This window comes from Gopherus flavomarginatus, chromosome 4 (assembly GCF_025201925.1).
Source record: "Gopherus flavomarginatus isolate rGopFla2 chromosome 4, rGopFla2.mat.asm, whole genome shotgun sequence".
Taxonomy (NCBI): Eukaryota; Metazoa; Chordata; order Testudines; family Testudinidae; genus Gopherus; species Gopherus flavomarginatus.
In genome coordinates, this window is record NC_066620.1 from 55,869,408 (window position 1) to 55,886,878 (window position 17,471).

At 46.2% G+C, this 17,471-nt stretch overlaps 1 protein-coding gene across 1 annotated transcript in view; it reads left to right on the top strand.

Moving 5' to 3' along the window:
- Positions 1–17,471, top strand: part of DNAH14 (dynein axonemal heavy chain 14) — a 490,898-nt gene that overhangs the window by 159,467 nt on the left and 313,960 nt on the right. Inside the window, exons 25-26 of the mRNA XM_050948398.1 lie at positions 10,603–10,707; positions 10,810–10,928. Coding sequence (XP_050804355.1) covers positions 10,603–10,707; positions 10,810–10,928 — 224 coding nt within the window. The remainder of the gene's footprint in view (positions 1–10,602; positions 10,708–10,809; positions 10,929–17,471) is intronic.

The following is a 17,471-nucleotide window of genomic DNA, read 5'->3' on the forward strand; positions in this document are numbered from 1 at the left end:
CTAGTCATCCATTCACATATTATTTTTTGAGAGAATACAAGCAAAGTAGACATTGAGCTGCCTTGCCTTCCTATTATACTAGTCATCATTAGTATAAATCCTTGTCAAACAGTTAGTGTAATTTAACATTTGATTATTGATAGGATTTATGTACAGCAATTTGACTGCAATCATTTCCTCTAAAAGAGGCTTCCAGCAAAGCAACTTTGTTGCATGCAACTAATATAGGATATGGCAGCAAGTGGCTCATTGAAGTGAGTGTTTAGGCGTGTATTGCGCTGACATTGCATTGTTTGCATCAGCTGACTATTGACCAATCAGCGGGCTAGAATATATTTGCAGTAGTGGACTGAAGATGTGTTTTTTATATATATAAATTTAGAGAGAGCAGAGCGTTATCCTGTGGAGTTTTTAGATTGTCTTTGTGCCCAGCGGGCTTCAACAAGAGTAAGCCTGATAAACAGAATGATTATTTTATAAATATGCATAGTGCACTACAAAATAAGTAGGATCACACATCACTGTCACAAAGAGTTTCTACTTTAACATAGACAAAAGCAAACGATAGGACAAGAATTCAGTCACAGGAAGAAGTGGGGAGAGTATTGGATTGATTTGATTAATGCAAAAGTGGACTTTCATGAGAGGTTTGACGGTAAGGGAGATGAGGAAGGCTACTTAGCTGACTTGAAAGGAGGCTGATCCAACTATAGTGGATAACATAAAAAAGGGCAGAAAACCAACCACCGGAAAAGGTAATGAATAAACAGAGAGTAGTAGGTGTGAAGGAAAAGGATGAAGTTAAGAGGGGTATACATGGCTGAAATATAGGGCTGTGAAAGTGAGGATGAGGAGCTTAGTATCAGAGGGGTAGCCGTGTTAGTCTGGATCTGTAAAAGCAGCAAGGAATCCTGTAGCACCTTATAGACTAACAGACGTTTTGGAGCATGAGCTTTTATGGATGAATACCCACTTTGTCGGATGCATGATGAGGAGCTTGGGATCATATTTCTGTATTATAGGAACCTTAACCTTAGCTCCAGGTGGCCTCCCCATAGGAGCCCTAACCCTACCTCCAAGAGCCCTACCTATAGGAACCCTAACCCTAGCTCCAAGAGCCCAACCCATAGGAACCCGAATCCTAGCCGCAAGTGCCCTAGCCGTAGGAACCCTAACCCTAGCTCCAAGAGCCTTGCCCATGGGAACCCTAACCCTAGCTTCAAGAGCCCTAGCGATAGGAACCCTAACCCTGGCTCCAAGTTCCCTCCACATAGGAACCCTAAACCTAGCTCAAACAGCCCTACTCAGAGGAACCCTAACCCTAGCCCTAAGTACCCTACCTATAGTAACCGTAACCCTACCTCAAAGAGCCCTACACATAGGAACCTTAACCCTAGCCCTAACTGCCCTACCCATAGGAACCCTAACCCTAGATCCAAGAGCCTTACCCTTGAGATCCTAACCCTAGCTCCAAGAGCCCTACTCAGAGGAACCCTAACCCTAGCTCCAAGAGCCCTACTCAATGGAACCCTAACTGTAGCTCCAAGAGCCCTACTCATAGGAACCATAACTCTATCTGCAAGAGCCCTACCGATAGGATCTCTAACCCTAGCTCTTGGTGTGCTACCCATAGGAACTCTAACACTACCTCCAAGAGCCCTAGCCATAGGAACCCTAACTCTAGCTACAATTTCCCTCCCCATAGGAACCCTAACCCTAACTCCAAGTACCCTACTTAGAGGAACCCTAACCCTAGCTCCAAGAGCCCTACCCATAGGAACTCTAACCCTAGCCCTGAGTGCCCTAGCCATAGGAACCCTATCCCTATCTCCCAGAACCGTACCCATGGGATCCCTAACCCTATCTCCAAGAGCCCTAGCCATAGGATATCTAACCTAGCTCCAAGAGCCCTACCGATAGGAACCCTAAGCCTAGCTCCATGAACCCTACTCATAGGAACCCTAACCCTACCTCCAATAGCCCTACCCATAGGAACCCTAACCGTGCCTCCAAGATCTCTACCCATAGGAACTTTAACTTTAGCTCCAAGTGCCCTACTCATTGGAACCCTAATTCTACTTCCAAGAGCCCTACATCAAGGAACCCTAACCCTAACTCCAAGAGCCCTACCCATAGGAACCCTAGCCCTGGCTTCAAATTCCCTCCCCATAGGAAACATAACCCTAGCTTCAAGAGCCCTAAAAATAGAAACCTTAACCCTAACTCCAAGTGCCCTACCCACAGAAACAGCTCTAAGAGGTGTTCCCATTGCAACCCTAATCCTAGCTACAAGACCCCTAGCCATAGGAACTCTAACCCTAGCTTCAAGAGCTGTACCCATAGGAACCCTAACCCTAGCTCCAAGATCCCAAGCCATAGGAACCCTAACCCTAACTCCAAGTTCCCTGCCTATAGGAACCCTAACCCTAGCCCTAAGTGCCCTACCCAGAGGAACCCTAACCCTAGTTCCAAGAGCCTTACCCATGGGAACACTAACCGTAGCTCCAAATGCCCTACCCAGAGGAACCCTAACCCTACCTCCAAGAGCCCCATCCATAGGAACTCTAACTCTCTAGCTCCAATAGCCCTACCCACAGGAAACCTAACCCTACCTTCAAGAGCACTACCCATAGAAGCCCTAACCGTATCTCCAAGAGCCGCACCCATAACAACCCTTATCGTAGCTGCATGAGCCCTAGCCATAGGAACCCTAACCCTAGCTCCAACAGACCTACCCATAGGAACCCTAACTCTAGCTCCAACAGACCTACCCATAGGAACCCTAACCCTACCTCCAAGAGACCTACCGATAGGAACCCTAACCCTAGCTCCAAGAGCCGTACCCATAGGAACTCTAACCCTTGCTCCAAGAGCCGTACCCATAGCAACCCTAACCCTTGCTCCAAGAGCCCTAGATATAGGAATCCTAACCCTAGCTCCAAGTTCCCTCCCCAAAGGAACCCTAACCCTAGCTCCAAGACGCCTACTCAGTGGAACCCTTACCCTAGCTCCAACAGCCCTGCACATAGGAACCTATACCCTAGCTTCAGGTGCCCTACCCATAGGAACCCTAACCCTAGCTCCAAGAGCTCTACCCATAGGAACCCTAACCCTACCTCCAAGAGCCGTACCCATAGGAACCTTAACCGTACCTCCAAAAGCCGTACCCATAGGAAACCTAGCCCTACCTCCAAGAGCCATACCCATAGGAATCCTAACCCTAGCTCCAAGTTCACTTGCCATAGAAACCCTAACCCTAGCTCCAAGAACCCTACCCATAGGAGCCCTAACCCTAGCTCCAAGAACCCTGCCCAAAGGAACCGTAACCCTAGCTCCAAGAGCCGGACCCATAAGAACCCTAACCCTAGTTCCAAGAGCCCTAGCCATAGGAAACCTAACCCAGATTCCAAAAACCCTAGCCATAGGAACCCTAACCCTAACTCCAAGAGCCTTACCCATGGGAACTCTAACCCTAGCTCCAAGAGCCTTACCCATGGGAACCCTAAGCCTAGCTCCAAGTGCCCTACCCATAGGAACCATAACCGTAGCTCCGAGAACCCTACCCTTTGGAATGCTAACACTAGCTCCAAGTTCCCTACCCAGAGGAACCCTAACCCTAGCCCTAAGTGCCCTATCCATAGGAACTCTAACCCTAACTCCAAGAGCCTTACCCATGGGAACCCTAACCCTAGCTCCAAGAGCCCTAGCCATAGGAAACCTTACTCTAGCTCCAAATTCCCTCCCCATAGGAACCCTAACCCTATCTCCAACAGCCCTACACATAGGAACCTTAACCCTACCTCTAAGAGCCCTATCCATAGGAATCCTAACCCTAGCTCCAAGAGCCCTACCCATAGGAACCCTAACCCTAGCTCCAAGAACCCTACCCTTAGGAACTCTAACCCTAGCTCCAAGTGCCCTACTTATAGGAATCCTAACCCTAGCTCTAAGAGCTTTAGCTATGGGAACCGTAACCCTAGCTCCAAGAGCCGTACTCATATCTACCCTAACCCTAGCTCCAAGTTCCCTACCCATAATAACCTATCCCTAGCCCTAAGTGCCCTAGCCATAGGAACCCTAACCCTAGCTCCAAGAGCCTTACCCATGGGAACCCTAACCCTAGCTCCAAGCTCCCTCCTTATAGGAACCCTATCCATAGCTCCAAGTGCCCTACCCATAGAAACCTTGACCCTAGTTCCAACAGCCCTATCCATAGGAACCCTAACCCTAGCTCCAAGAGCCCTGCCAATAGGAATCCTAACCCTAGCTCCAAGAGCTGTTGTCATGGTATAGTTCCCCACTCTGAACCTTAGCGTCCAAAAGATGTGGTACCAGCATCAATTCCTCTGAGCTTAATTACCAGCTTAGAACCTGTAACGCTGCCAGCAACCAGGAATTCCTGGGCCTGGTACACTCTGGTCCCCCCAAGACCTGGCCCGAGGAACGCCAAGACCCAGACCCTCTGGATCTTACCACAAGGAAAGTAAACGCTTTCCCCCACCGTTGCCTCTCCCAGGCTTCCCTTCCCTGGGTTACCCTGGAAGATCACTGTGTTTCAAACTCCTTGAATCTTAAACAGAGAGGAAAATGCACCTTCCCCCCTCCTTCTCTCTCTCCCTCCCAGACTCTCCCTGAGAGAGAAAGTAATCCTAACGCAGAGAGAAATTAACCTTTCTCTTCCCCTTCCCTCCTTTCTCCCCACCAATTCCCTGGTGGATCCAGACCCAGTCCCCTGGGGTCTCACCAGAATAAAAAAACAATCAGGTTCTTAAACAAGATAAGCTTTTAATTCAAGAAAGAAAAACAGTAAAAATTATCTTTGTAAATTTAAGATGGAATATGTTACAGGGTCTTTAGCTATAGACACTGGGAATACCCTCCCAGCCCAAGTATACAAGTACAAATTAAAATCCTTTCAGCAAAATACAAATTTGAACTCCTTCCACATTTGCAAATAAAGAAAACAAACATAAGCCTAACTCGCTTTATCTACCTAATACTTACTATTTTGAATCTATAAGAACCTGTATCAGGGAGATTGGAGAGAAACCTGATTGCACGTCTGGTCACTCTCAGAACCCAGAGAGAACAACAACCAAAAACTAACAGCACACACACAAACTTCCCTCCCTCAAGATTTGAAAGTATCCTGTCCCCTGATTGGTCCTCTGGTCAGGTGACAGCCAGGCTCACAGATCTTGTTAACCCTTTACAGGCAAAAGAGATATGAAGTACTTCTGTTCTATTAACTCTTACTTATCTGTTTATGACATGCCCCCCAAGTCGCTAACAGTGTGGAACCACACTGGCAGTGATTTCTCCCTAAAACTCTAGAATAAACAGATCAATAAAAGCATGCACCCTTACATATGCTACTAATTATGTACAACTACAAGATTCTTCACATTGTAAGAACAATTTTTAAACAGTTGATTTTGGGAAACTTTTACGGGAGTGTTCATCAACTCCTTGATCTGTTGCTGCTGCAGATGTTCCTGGGTTGTGGAGAGGTTCACCTTTTCCACGCCTCTGTTACTTTTCCCTTCATCGTAGACACCACTCAGCCTCATCTCCTCCCTGGGCTGTAAACTGACAAATCTGTAAGTCTCTGGAATAAAAGGGCTTGAGAACATTAATGTGGTACACTCTGGGCTTTAAGGAGGAATTGGGAAATGCTATGAGGTAGTTAACAGCTCCCAGGCACTCTTGGACCGTGAATGGCCCTTCCCATGATGCTTCCATCTTATGGGCCTGTTGCGCCTTCAAGACCATAACCTGGTCTCCTATCTTGAAGGAACGCTTTCTGGTATGTCTATCATACCAGGCCTTTTGCTCTTTTTGAGCATCCGTTAGGTTTTCTTTAGCAAGGGCTAAAGAGTGTCAGAGGGTGTTTTGTAGGTTGCTTACAAAGTCCAGAATGTTAGTTCTTGGAGAGGGTGTAAACCCCTCCCATTCCTGCTTCACCAACTGTAATGGCCCTTTAACCTCGTGGCCGTACACAAGCTCAAATGGTGAGAACCCTAAACTGGGATGTGGTACAGCCCTGTAAGCAACGAGCAACTGCTGCAACACTAGGTCCCAGTCATTGGAGTGTTCATTGACAAATTTATGTATCATGGCCCCCAAAGTTCCATTAAACCTTTCCACCAGGCCATTGGTTTGATGGTGGTACGGGGTGGCAACCGAGTGATTCACCCCATGAGTTTCCCCACAGTTCTTTCAGGGTCCCTGCCAGGAAATTTGTCCCTGAATCCGTAAGGATATCGGAGGGCAACCTACCCTGGCAAAAATGTCTATTAGAGCCTGGCACACAGTTTTAGCCGTAGTGTTTCCTAGAGCTACTGCTTCCAGCCATCGGGTAGCAAAGTCCATGAAAGTCAATATGTACTGCTTCCCTCTGGGAGTCTTCTTTGAGAAAGGACCTAGAATATCCACAGCTACTTGCTGAAATGGGACCTCAATTATGGGGAGTGGTTGGAGAGGGGCCTTGACCTGGTCTTGGGGCTTTCCCACTCTTTGGCATACCTTACAAGACCGGACATACTTGGCAACATCCTTGCCCATCCCCTCCCAGGGGAAGGACTTCCCCAACCTGTCTTTGGTTCTATTCACCCCAGCATGGCCACTGGGATGATCATGGGCTAAGCTTAAGAGCTTCCCCCGGTACCTAGTTGGAACCACCAACTGTTTTTGTGGATGCCAGTCTTTACGGTGTCCACCAGGAAGAGTCTGCTTATATAAAAGCCCTTGTTCTATAACAAACCGGGATCGGTTAGAAGAGCTGAGAGGCGGTGGGGTGCTCCGTGCCACCGCCCAAGCTTTTTGAAGGCTGTCATCTGCTTCCTGCTCAGTCTGGAACTGTTTTCTGGAGGCTGGAGACACCAGTTCTTCCTTAGACTGTGGACTTGGGCTTGGTCCTTCGGGAAGCGATGTAGGTGCTGGGGTTGTTTTCGTGGCTGGTGAACCGCTCTCCGCTGGTGCACCAGGTGGTATTTCAGGCTCTGGCAGAGCCTCTTGGGTAGGGTTGTCTGCTGCTTCTGCCGGTTCAAGCTCGCTGGTGCCCTCTGGTGTTGAGGTTGAAGATGCGTTTGCAAGCACTGGCGTCAGTGCTGGCAATTGTTCTGGTTCTGGTTGCGTTTCCAGGTCTGGGTCTGGAACTGGAGGTACTGTAGCTGTTGCAGTCGTTGGCAGGGGATCCGGGTCCACTACCTCTGTCTGGGTCTCTGGTAACAGAGACAGGGCCCCTGTGGATGGCTCAAGAACAGGGATGGGTCTGGAAGCTTGCCTGGCTTGGCTGCGTGTAACCATTCCCACCCTCTTGTCCCACTTTACCTGGTTGGCCAAGTCTTCCCCCAGTAGCATGGGGATGTGATAATTGTCATAGACTGCAAAAGTCCACATTCCTGACCAGCCTTTGTACTGGACAGGCAGTTTAGCTGTAGGTAAGTTTACCGCTTGTGACGTGAAGGGGTAAATTGTCACTTGGGCCTTTGGGTTGATGAATTTGGGGTCCACCAAGGATTGATGGATAGCTGACACTTGTGCCCCCGTGTCTCTCCACGCGATAACCTTCTTTCCGCCCACTCTCAAAATTTCCCTTCGCTCCAAGGGTATTTTGAGAGGCATCTGGGCCTGGGGATCTTTGGAGTGATGGATATATAATGAACTGCACTCGGTTGGGGTTCTTGGGGCAGTTGGCCTTTATATGTCCCAGTTTATTACACTTGAAGCATTGCCCAGCTGGCTGGTCACTGGGCCGAGGTGGATTACTGGAGATTGGTGAGGTGAGAGAATAGGGAGTCTGGGGCTTTCCTTGGGTTGCAGGTAGGGTCTTGGGTTGTTATCGGGTATAGGGTTTATTGTCGGTGTGACCCCTGTGATATTCGCTCAGTAGCTTTGACTGTAGCTTTTTTCTTTTCTGCCACTTCCATCTATTTGGCTCCAATCTCCCCCGCCTCGGTGACAGTTTGGGGCTTCCCATCTAGGATGTACCTTTCTGTTTCCTCCGGAACACCCTCTAAGAACTGCTCCAATTATATTAGGAGGTGCATGTCGTCCAGAGATTTAACATTGGCTCCTGATATCCAGGCATTATAATTCTTTCCAATGTGGTAGGCGTGTCGGGTGAATGACACATCTGGTTTCCACCTTAGGGCTCTGAACCTCCGACGGGCATGCTCAGGTGTTAGTCCCATTCTGATTCTGGCCTTGGTTTGAAATTTATAATCGTTCATGTTCTCCTTAGGCATTTCAGCCGCCACCTCTGCTAGGGGTCCACTGAGCAGTGGCCTCAGCTCTATCATGTACTGGTCTTCAGAGATGTTGTACCCATGGCAGGTCCTTTCAAAATTTTCTAGAAAGGCCTCAGTGTCATCACCTGCCTTGTAGGTGGGAAATTTCTTAGGATGTGGAAAAATAACTGGAGAAGGGTTGTTAGGGTTGGCTGGAGCATGCTGCCTAGCCTGTGCTAATTCCAGTTCACGCTTTCTCTCTTTTTTCCTCTCTTCCTCTCTCTTTCTTTTATCTCCAGCTCTCTCCTGTGGGCAGCCTCTTTTTCTCTTTCTCTCAGCTCCAACTCTCTTTCTCTCAGTTCTCTCTTCTTGTTTTATTTCTAGTTCTTTTTGTTTCTTTTCCATGTCTTGCTTGTGGTCTGCGTCTTTGATTTGTTCCTCTGCCTCCAGTCTTGCTCGTTTCTGTTTCAGGGTGTCCTTGGTAGTCATGGTTTCTGCTTTCTTGTGTTGGGGCGCCCTCTGGTATTTACTGCCTGAAATGCTGCTTTTCTGTTGCCTCCTTAGGGTTGCTTAGCAACAGAGTCTTTTTTTAACTTCTTCTACCTAGCTATTCCGGACAGAGTTAGGAAGAAAAAAAACCATTCATTTGCAAATGTGTTTTGCTGGTGTATGGTTACTCACAGCTGGAGTTCCTTTGTTAAACCCTAATGCCTTTGCCTTCAGAGTACCAGAAGGGAGAGACCAAGAAAAACTTGCAGACCTTTGCTTTTAAAAACAATCTCCTCTAGCCTGCTTTACACACAGCTAGCAGGGAAAGAGAGAGAAAAAATCCTACTGGCTTTTGATCCTAAACCCAAACCTCTTAGTCTGCCTGCAGATAGCTAGCAGGGAGAGAAATAAAAACCTCACTGGCTTTTGGATTCTATCTTATCTATCTATTCCACGTGCTGCACACCATGTCATGGTATAATTCCCCACTCTGAACCTTAGCGTCCAAAAGATGGCGTACCAGCATGAATTCCTCTAAGCTCAATTACCAGCTTAGTACATGTAGCTCTGCCAGCAACCAGGAATTCCAGTGCCTGGTACACTCTGGTCCCCCCAAAACCTTTCCCGGGGACCCCCAAGACCCAGACCCTCTGGATCTTAACACAAGGAAGTAAACCCTTTCCCCCCGTTGCCTCTCCCAGGCTTCCTCTCCCTGGGTTACCCTGGAAAATCACTGTGATTCAAACTCCTTGAATCTTTAAACAGAGAGGAATTTTCACCTCCTCCCCTCCTTCTCTCTCTCCCTCCCAGACTCTCCCTGAGAGAGAAAGTAACCCTAACACAGAGAGAAATTAACCTTTCTCTCCCCCTTCCCTCCTCTCCCTCCACCAAGTCCCTGGTGAATCCAGACCCCGTCCCCTGGGGTCTCACACCAGAATAAAAAAATAATCAGGTTCTTAAACAAGATAAGCTTTTAATTAAAGAAAGAAAAACCGTAAAGGTTATCTTTGTAAATTTAAGATGGAATATGTTACAGGGTTTTTCAGCTATAGACACTGGGAATACCCTCCCAGCCCAAGTATACAAGTACAAATTAAAATCCTTTCAGCAAAATACAAATTTGAACTCTTTCCAGCCAAATACACATTTGCAAATAAAGAAAACAAACATAAGCCTAACTCGCTTTATCTACCTAATACTTACTATTTTGAATCTATAAGAACCTGTATCAGGGAGATTGGAGAGAAACCTGGTTGCACATCTGGTCACTCTCAGAACCCAGAGAGAACAACAACCAAAAACTAACAGCACACACACAAACTTCCCTCCCTCAAGATTTGAAAGTATCCTGTCCCCTGATTGGTCCTCTGGTCAGGTGACAGCCAGGCTCACAGATCTTGTTAACCCTTTACAGGCAAAAGAGATATGAAGTACTTCTGTTCTATTAACTCTTACTTATCTGTTTATGACAACCGTACCCATAGCAACCCTAACCCTAGCTCCAAGAGCCCTAGCCATAGGAACTCTAACCCTAGCTACAAGTTCCCTCCCCATAGGAACCCTAACCCTAGCTCCAAGAGCCCTACCCATAGGAACCCTAACCCTGGCTCCAAGAGGCGTATCCATAGCAACCCTAATCCTAGATCCAAGAGCCCTAGCCTTAGGAACCCTAACCCTAGCTCCAAGAGCTCTACCTATAGGAACCATAATCCTAGCTCCAAGATCCCTAGCCATAGGAATCCTAACCCTAACTCCAAGTTCCCTCCCCATAGGAACCCTAACCCTAGCTCTAACAGCCCTACATATAGGAGCCTTAACCGTAGTTATTGTTTCAATGTATCTTTAACATTATTTTTTAATTAATGTATTTATTTTGGAACAGGACTATCTTGAAATTAAACGAATGATTTTCCCAAGGTTTTACTTTCTCAGTAGTGCTGAACTTCTTGACATTTTAGCTGAAAGCAAAAATCCAGAGGCTGTGCAGGTAACATTTCAATACTGCATGCTAGGAACATTCTTCTTGTTACATGTAATGACAGACTGTTCATATGTTATTCTGTTATTTTCTTTTATATCTGTACCATAGCCTCATCTTGTGAAATGTTTTGCGAATATCAGGAAGTTATATATACGCAGACATGACGAGAACTCTCCGGTGGTGGTGATGATTGGTTCTGCTGAAGAAGAGACTCTCTTAGTGCCAAAGTATGGTATACATACATTGCATGATAATTAATACAATGGAAATTTAAGAAATTTCTGCTGATTTTCCGACAGCTCTTTTCAATGTAACTTTGTATGGATTCTTTGGTGTACAGATAGTGTTGGTGTGAGGTCTCTGAAACTTGTAACCAGCAGCTTCAAAGCTTCCTTATGCCTCATCATAAACATGCAGATACCATCTAATGTTGGATCAGTTTTGAATATTTTGAATGACATTAAATCTTGTGATGTGGAGCTCTTCTCGCACTGTATTATAAAACCTTAAGGACCCATTTCAGCCCTGGAGTCAGCATATATAGTTTCCACTGATTGCAGTGGGAGCTACACCTACTTCAGAGCTGAATTTGCATGTGGAGACTACTATAAATACTAACTTGAGAGAATACGCTGTCTCAGCATTTGTTTGTAACATGCACAGTGCCTTACAAATCTAGAAGCTGGTCAGATTTGTTGCATAACAGCTGGTAAACATTTTGCATTAGAACAAATGCATTCTGCAGCCCAGCATTTCTCACACTTCTAAGACATATGAGATGTTCTTCTTCAAGTGATTGCACACGTCTATTCCACCTTAGGTGTTTGTGAGCTCCAGTGCTCAGTTGTCAAAGAGTTTTTCCCTTAGCGATAGCTGTTGATGAAGCATGCACACCAGCAAGCGCACAGGCATAAAGAACCAAACCATCTGACCTCCCTCAGTTCCTTCTTATAGTTTGTAACAATTTTTGGAGCTCCCTTTCCTTGCATCTGCAAGTTGTTAGTCAAATCATGTAAATAGTGCTCATTCTAATTCTGTGTAGTTAGTGTACTTAATACAAATTGTTGTTTGTGTGGATCCAGCACCCAGTCTAGGTACTGACTCTGGTACCGGAGATATGCCATGTGCCATGGGTTTCAAGCCCTGCCACTCCTGAGGTAAGGCAGTGCCTAACAGTGGCCCTCACCCCTGCTGCCTCAAGAGCTTAGGGTAGGCTCACATGAATAACAAATGTAGTATTTGTAAGAGATTAAAGTCTGCTCCAAAAAAGACAGGGCAACCAGACTGAAAAATCTGCTGCTGAAATCAGTTCAGATGGAGGACATAGTACCATCTACCTTGGTTTGGGTATGGAGCACCTCTGCTTTAGTCAGTAGTGCATATTCTGCATTACTGGTACCAACAGGCAGATTGTTGTTGCTAGTAACAAAGAAGAGGCACTGTAAATTGTATTTGGTACAAGGATCATTAAAGGAAGCGAAGAGGTCAAAATCAACTGAAGACTCAAGAGGGTGCTCAAAGCATACACTCCCCAGGCAAACCTCTAAGCAGGGTTGGTTGTTAACACTAGGGCCCAGTACAGGGCTGTTCTGACCAGCTTCCGAAGCACAATCATTGGGATCACCTCATGCTCTGGTACTGTCTCCTTCTGAGGCATTTGAGGCTATGAGAGCGCTTTTGAACATCTCAGTGCCATCATCACTAGCAGTTCAGGAGTCTTACCTGGCACTGGTGCCCAAGCTACCAGCGTAAGTGGTTTCACCATCACACTGGGCAGGTCCAACTGAATTAGCCATCAGGGTTCTGATTAAGACAATGCTGCCTAAGGGAAAGGCACAGATCTCCCTGGCTCCCCTTTCTTCGGAGTCTGAATCTTCCTCACTGGTACTGTTCAGTACAGCTTCACCATGGTAGCAACAAGAGGCTTCTTCTTCATCAGACTCTGAAGTAGAATCCTATGTGTCCTAGCCTAGCTAGTCTCACCATCAAGAATATGCTACCTGCCCACCCTGGTTTCATTCTCAGTATCAATGTTTACTTACTGAAAGGACCCTGGCGCATTTTAGAACTCATGGGGGTTTTCCCCCTAATCAAGAGCTTCCTCACATCTACCTCAGCTGACTCCATCTAGTGGCTGTCAGGAGCATTGATGCTGCAGACACCCTAGTTTTGGCACTGAGCCTGACCAAGTGGACACGGGACCCCTTTCATTAACATCCACAAGAGGAGTGGAATGTGGACAAGCTTCCAAGATGGCTGGCATCCTCTTTCTCTGAGGTAATTGTGGCAGAACCTATTTCTCTGCCTCCTGATGATTTTAAGACACATCAAGAGTTGTTGAGGATGGCTGTGGTCTTGGACATCTACTGTCGAGTCCAGGAAAAATCCCACAAGTTGATGGACTTCTTGGTATCTGCAGCCCAAGCTAGAATAGCTCTTCCTATTAATGATGCTATTTTAAGGCCTACCAAGGTTCTTTGGCAGGCCCCAGCTTCCCTGCCATTGACTGCAAAAAAAGACTGGAGAGGAGGTACTATGTCCCCTCTCAGAGGTTCAAGCACCTCTGTAATCATGTCCCTCTGAGCTCACTTGTAATGTTAGCAGCCAATGAGAGAGAGAGACATGGTCACGGGACATCAACCCCCTGAAAATAAGATGGCCAAGAAGCAGGACTTATTTGGGAGGAAGCTTTATTCCACGTGTGGGTTATAGCTTCCTATTGCAAACCAGCAAACTTTACTGGGGTGCTATGATTTCACCTTGTGGGATATAGATTCAAAGTTCAAAGACAAGCTCCCAGATGATATGAAACAAGAGTTCCAGATATTAATTGAAGAGGGTAAGATGGTTGCCAGAATGCTCTGCATGTGAGTCTAGGTGCAGCAAATGTTGCAGTTTGGGGCATGGCCTCTGCCATCACAATGAAATGCTTGTCTTCTGGCTGCCTTCCAGGGGTTCAACAAACAGTCTGGTTCATCAAGGCAGGCAGCATCCTCCACAAGCTTATTTTGATGTACGGGTTGAGAGCAATGTACCAGTTCTAAGAATGCCATCTTTTTCTTCCCAAGTTTTTGCAAACTGTGTGTTCTACCTCCATTGTGATTGGAGCCACATCACAATAGATAGGTGGGTTCTAAGCGTGGTGGAAATGGGATATACACTCCATTTTATTTCTGCTCCCTCCCACCTACCCTTTCTGTCCTCCTTCAGGGACGTCTGTCATGAGGCAGTGTTACTGCAAGAAATACAATTGCTTTTCCTTGTAGGAGCTATAGAAGAGATCTGTACTGATACTGAAGGCAAAAGGGGATCTCCTGCCTATTTTAGATATAAAGGAGTTAAACAAGTGCCTAAAAAAGACAGAAATTCTGGATCATCACTCTAGCTTCCATTATTTCTTCCCAGGAGCCAGGGGACTGGTATGGTGCCCTTGACTTAAAGGATATTTGCTTTCATGTGGCAGTTCATCAAAGCATAGAAAATTTCTGAGATTCACTGTCAGCTGATGCCCTTATCAGTTCACAGTGCTCCCTTTTGGTCTGTCAGCTGCCCCACATGTATTTACAAAGTGTATGGTCATAGTAGCAGCATTCCTCCAGAGAGCAGGGGTCCCCATTTTCCCTTACCTGGCTGGTAAGAGGTCAATCCAGGTTGCAGGTGTTGTCCAGCATAAGCAAAATCCAATCCATCTTCGATGCATTTGGCTTAGTGATCAACACAAACAAATCATCCCCATCTCTGGTACAGAAGATAGAATTTACTGGCGCAGTCCTGGACTTGACAATGGCCATGACCTTACTGCTGCGGGCAACGTTTTATGCAATGCAAAATCTCATTCTAGACTTAAAGGATTATCCCATCACCAGGTGAGAAACTATGTTAGGCTACTGAGACACATGGCAGCATACACTTACGTAGTCCAATGTGACAGGTTCCATTTCATGCTCTTTCAAGACTGGTTGTCTGAGGTATATTCACCAAGATATATTCATAGCAAATTAGATGTTATTCTCCTTTAATTGGTGAACATACCAAACCACTATCTGCAAAGGTCTTCCCTTTGTCCCTCCCTAACAATGTCTTTCCTTAGTCATGTATGCCTCAAACCTGGGTTGGGATCAACTGGTACCCCCACAAATGCAAAGTCTCTGATCTACTCAAGAACTCAGTCTCTATGTAAACAATATATGAGCAACCCAGTTAGCTTGTTCACATCAGGGGAAGGGGTGTATTGGTGCTGACCAACAATATGCCAGACATGTTTTATATAAACAAATGGAGAGAAGAGTCCTCACTACTTTATCGGGAAGCAGTCCTGCTCTGGGACTTCTGCATTGCCAACTCTGTGGTTCTGAAAGTAGCCCAAGTGCTCAGAATATGCTTAGCAGGTTATTTCTCAGTCATCATAAGTGATCCCTTCACCTAGACATAGCAAGGTCTATCTTCCAGCACTGAGGAACATCCCGACTGTATCTATTTGTAAGAAAAGACCACAGGAAATGTCAGTTTTGCTCCCAAGTGGACCACAGTCAAGGTTCATTAATGGATGCTTTTCTACTGCTTTGGTCAGAGGGTCTGCTGTATAATTTCCTCTAACCCTCTTCTGTCCGTAGTTCTATGAAAGGTCAAGCAGGATAAGGCCTGTCTTATACTGATTGGTCCTGCATGGCCCCATCAGCACTGGTTTTCAAACTAGTTAGACCAGTGGTAGGCAACCCGTGGCTGCACATGGCCCATCAGTTCGCCATTCCTGGCCAAAGGGAACTGCAGGAAGCAGCAGCCAGCATGTCCCTGCAGCCCGTGCCACTTCCCACAGCACCCATTGGCCAGGAATGGTGAACCATGGCCACTGGGAGCTGCGGGCGGCCATGCAAATATAAACAAACTGTCTGGTGGCCTGCCAGCAGATTATCCTGATGGGTCATGTGCGGCCCACAGGCTGCAGGTCGCCCACCACTGAGTTAGACCTATCAATCAGTCTGCCACTGTCAGTTTCACTACATACAGACTTGAATTTTTTCCAGAGTCATTGTTGCCTTCTCCACTCCAGTCTACAGGCTCTTTGCCTGAGAAGCCTGAAGGCTTTGTGGTTAACATCAGTGGAGGAGTTCTGTTTTAGAGAAGTTCAGGACATGCTGCTAAATAGAAAAAAAAAAAACAACTAGAACTACTTACCTGGCTAACTGGAAGAGGATTTCCCTCTGGTCCAGACTGAAAGAGGTTTTCCCCATTCTTGCTTCTATTCAGCATGTGCTGTCTCTCTTCTGTCCCTGAAACGTCAGAGATTGATGATTAGCTCGATCAGAGTACATTAAGCGGCTGTATCAGCATTTCACCTAGCTGTGGATAACCATGCTCTCTTTTCCAACCCAATGACCGTAATATTTTTAAGGGGTTTGGACAGACTATTTCATCAGGTACAGAACACTATTCCACCATGGAGCCTGAATCTAGTCTTAACAAAGCTGACAGGTACCTTCTCTGAGCCTCTAGCAACTTACTTTCTGTTGTACCTTTTGATGAAGGTGGTGCTGTGCAGAGAACGTGGAAATTGAGGGCGCTAGTATCAGATCCTCCATATACGAGTTTCTGCGTGGACAAAATCTATCTTCATCCTCGCCCAGGTTTTCTTATAAAAGAGGCTTCCACTTTTCATACTAACCAAGAAATTTTCTTACTGACCTTCTTCCCAAAGCCAGAGTAATGAGGTGCTGGAGATGTTCAGGATATTAGAAGAACTGTAGCATTTTATCTGAAAGGACTAAATCTCAATTGTTCATTGCATTTGCGGACAGAATCAAGGGCAGTCCTGTTTCCACACAAAGGATTTCATCATGGATATCCAATTGTATTTGCCTTTGTTACGATTAGGCTAACATCAAGCCACCACATAGAGCGTAGGGTCATATGACTAGGTCCCAAGCAACCTCTCAGCTTTTCTGGCTAATATGCCCATACTGGACATTTGCAAAGTGGCAGCTTGGTGATTGTCACACATTTACCTCTCATTACATTATCTCTCAGCTATGTTGACACTATGCTGAATTTGGATGAGTGGTTCTCCAATCCCTGTTCAAAGAAACTCCCAACCCCCCTCCAGTTGAGACTGCTTGTGAATCACCTACAATGGAATGGACATGTGCTATCATGTGTAGAAGAAGAAATGGTTACTAATCTTTCTGTAACTGTTGTTCTTAGAGATGAGTTGCACATGTCCATTCCATAATCTGTCCTCCTTCCCCTCTCTATTGAAGTATTTCCGGTAGAAAGGAACTGAGGAGGGTCAGAGGAAACTTGGCCCTTTATCCCTGTGCGCAGCAGCAGAGGGCTGTCATGCCACCCCAATGGGTACCAGTAAGGGAAAAACTATCCTCCAGCTGTGCACTGGAGCACAATACTTACAATGAAATGGACATGTGCAGCACATCTGTAAGAACACCAGTTAAGGTTAGAAACCATTTCCTCCTCCTCTCTGCTTTCTAGAGGTGGTTCAGTGTCCTATCACAGAGTGTGCTGGCTATGCCCTGTTTTTTGGCTTGCTGCCAGAATTTCTGCAATTAGTGACAGTTTACAGTGCTCCCAAACATCTCCTTTGCCAGTTTTACTTTATTATATATCTTTAGTCATTAGTGAGCAACCTTTACTTTTTCTTCCTCCTTCCTCTTAGATTGGGTATTTAGCACTATGGTGATTTATAGCCACCCAGATCTGCCACTGCAGTGTCTCCCTACTGGGACTACTGCACCATGGCTGAGTTTTCCTGAAAACAC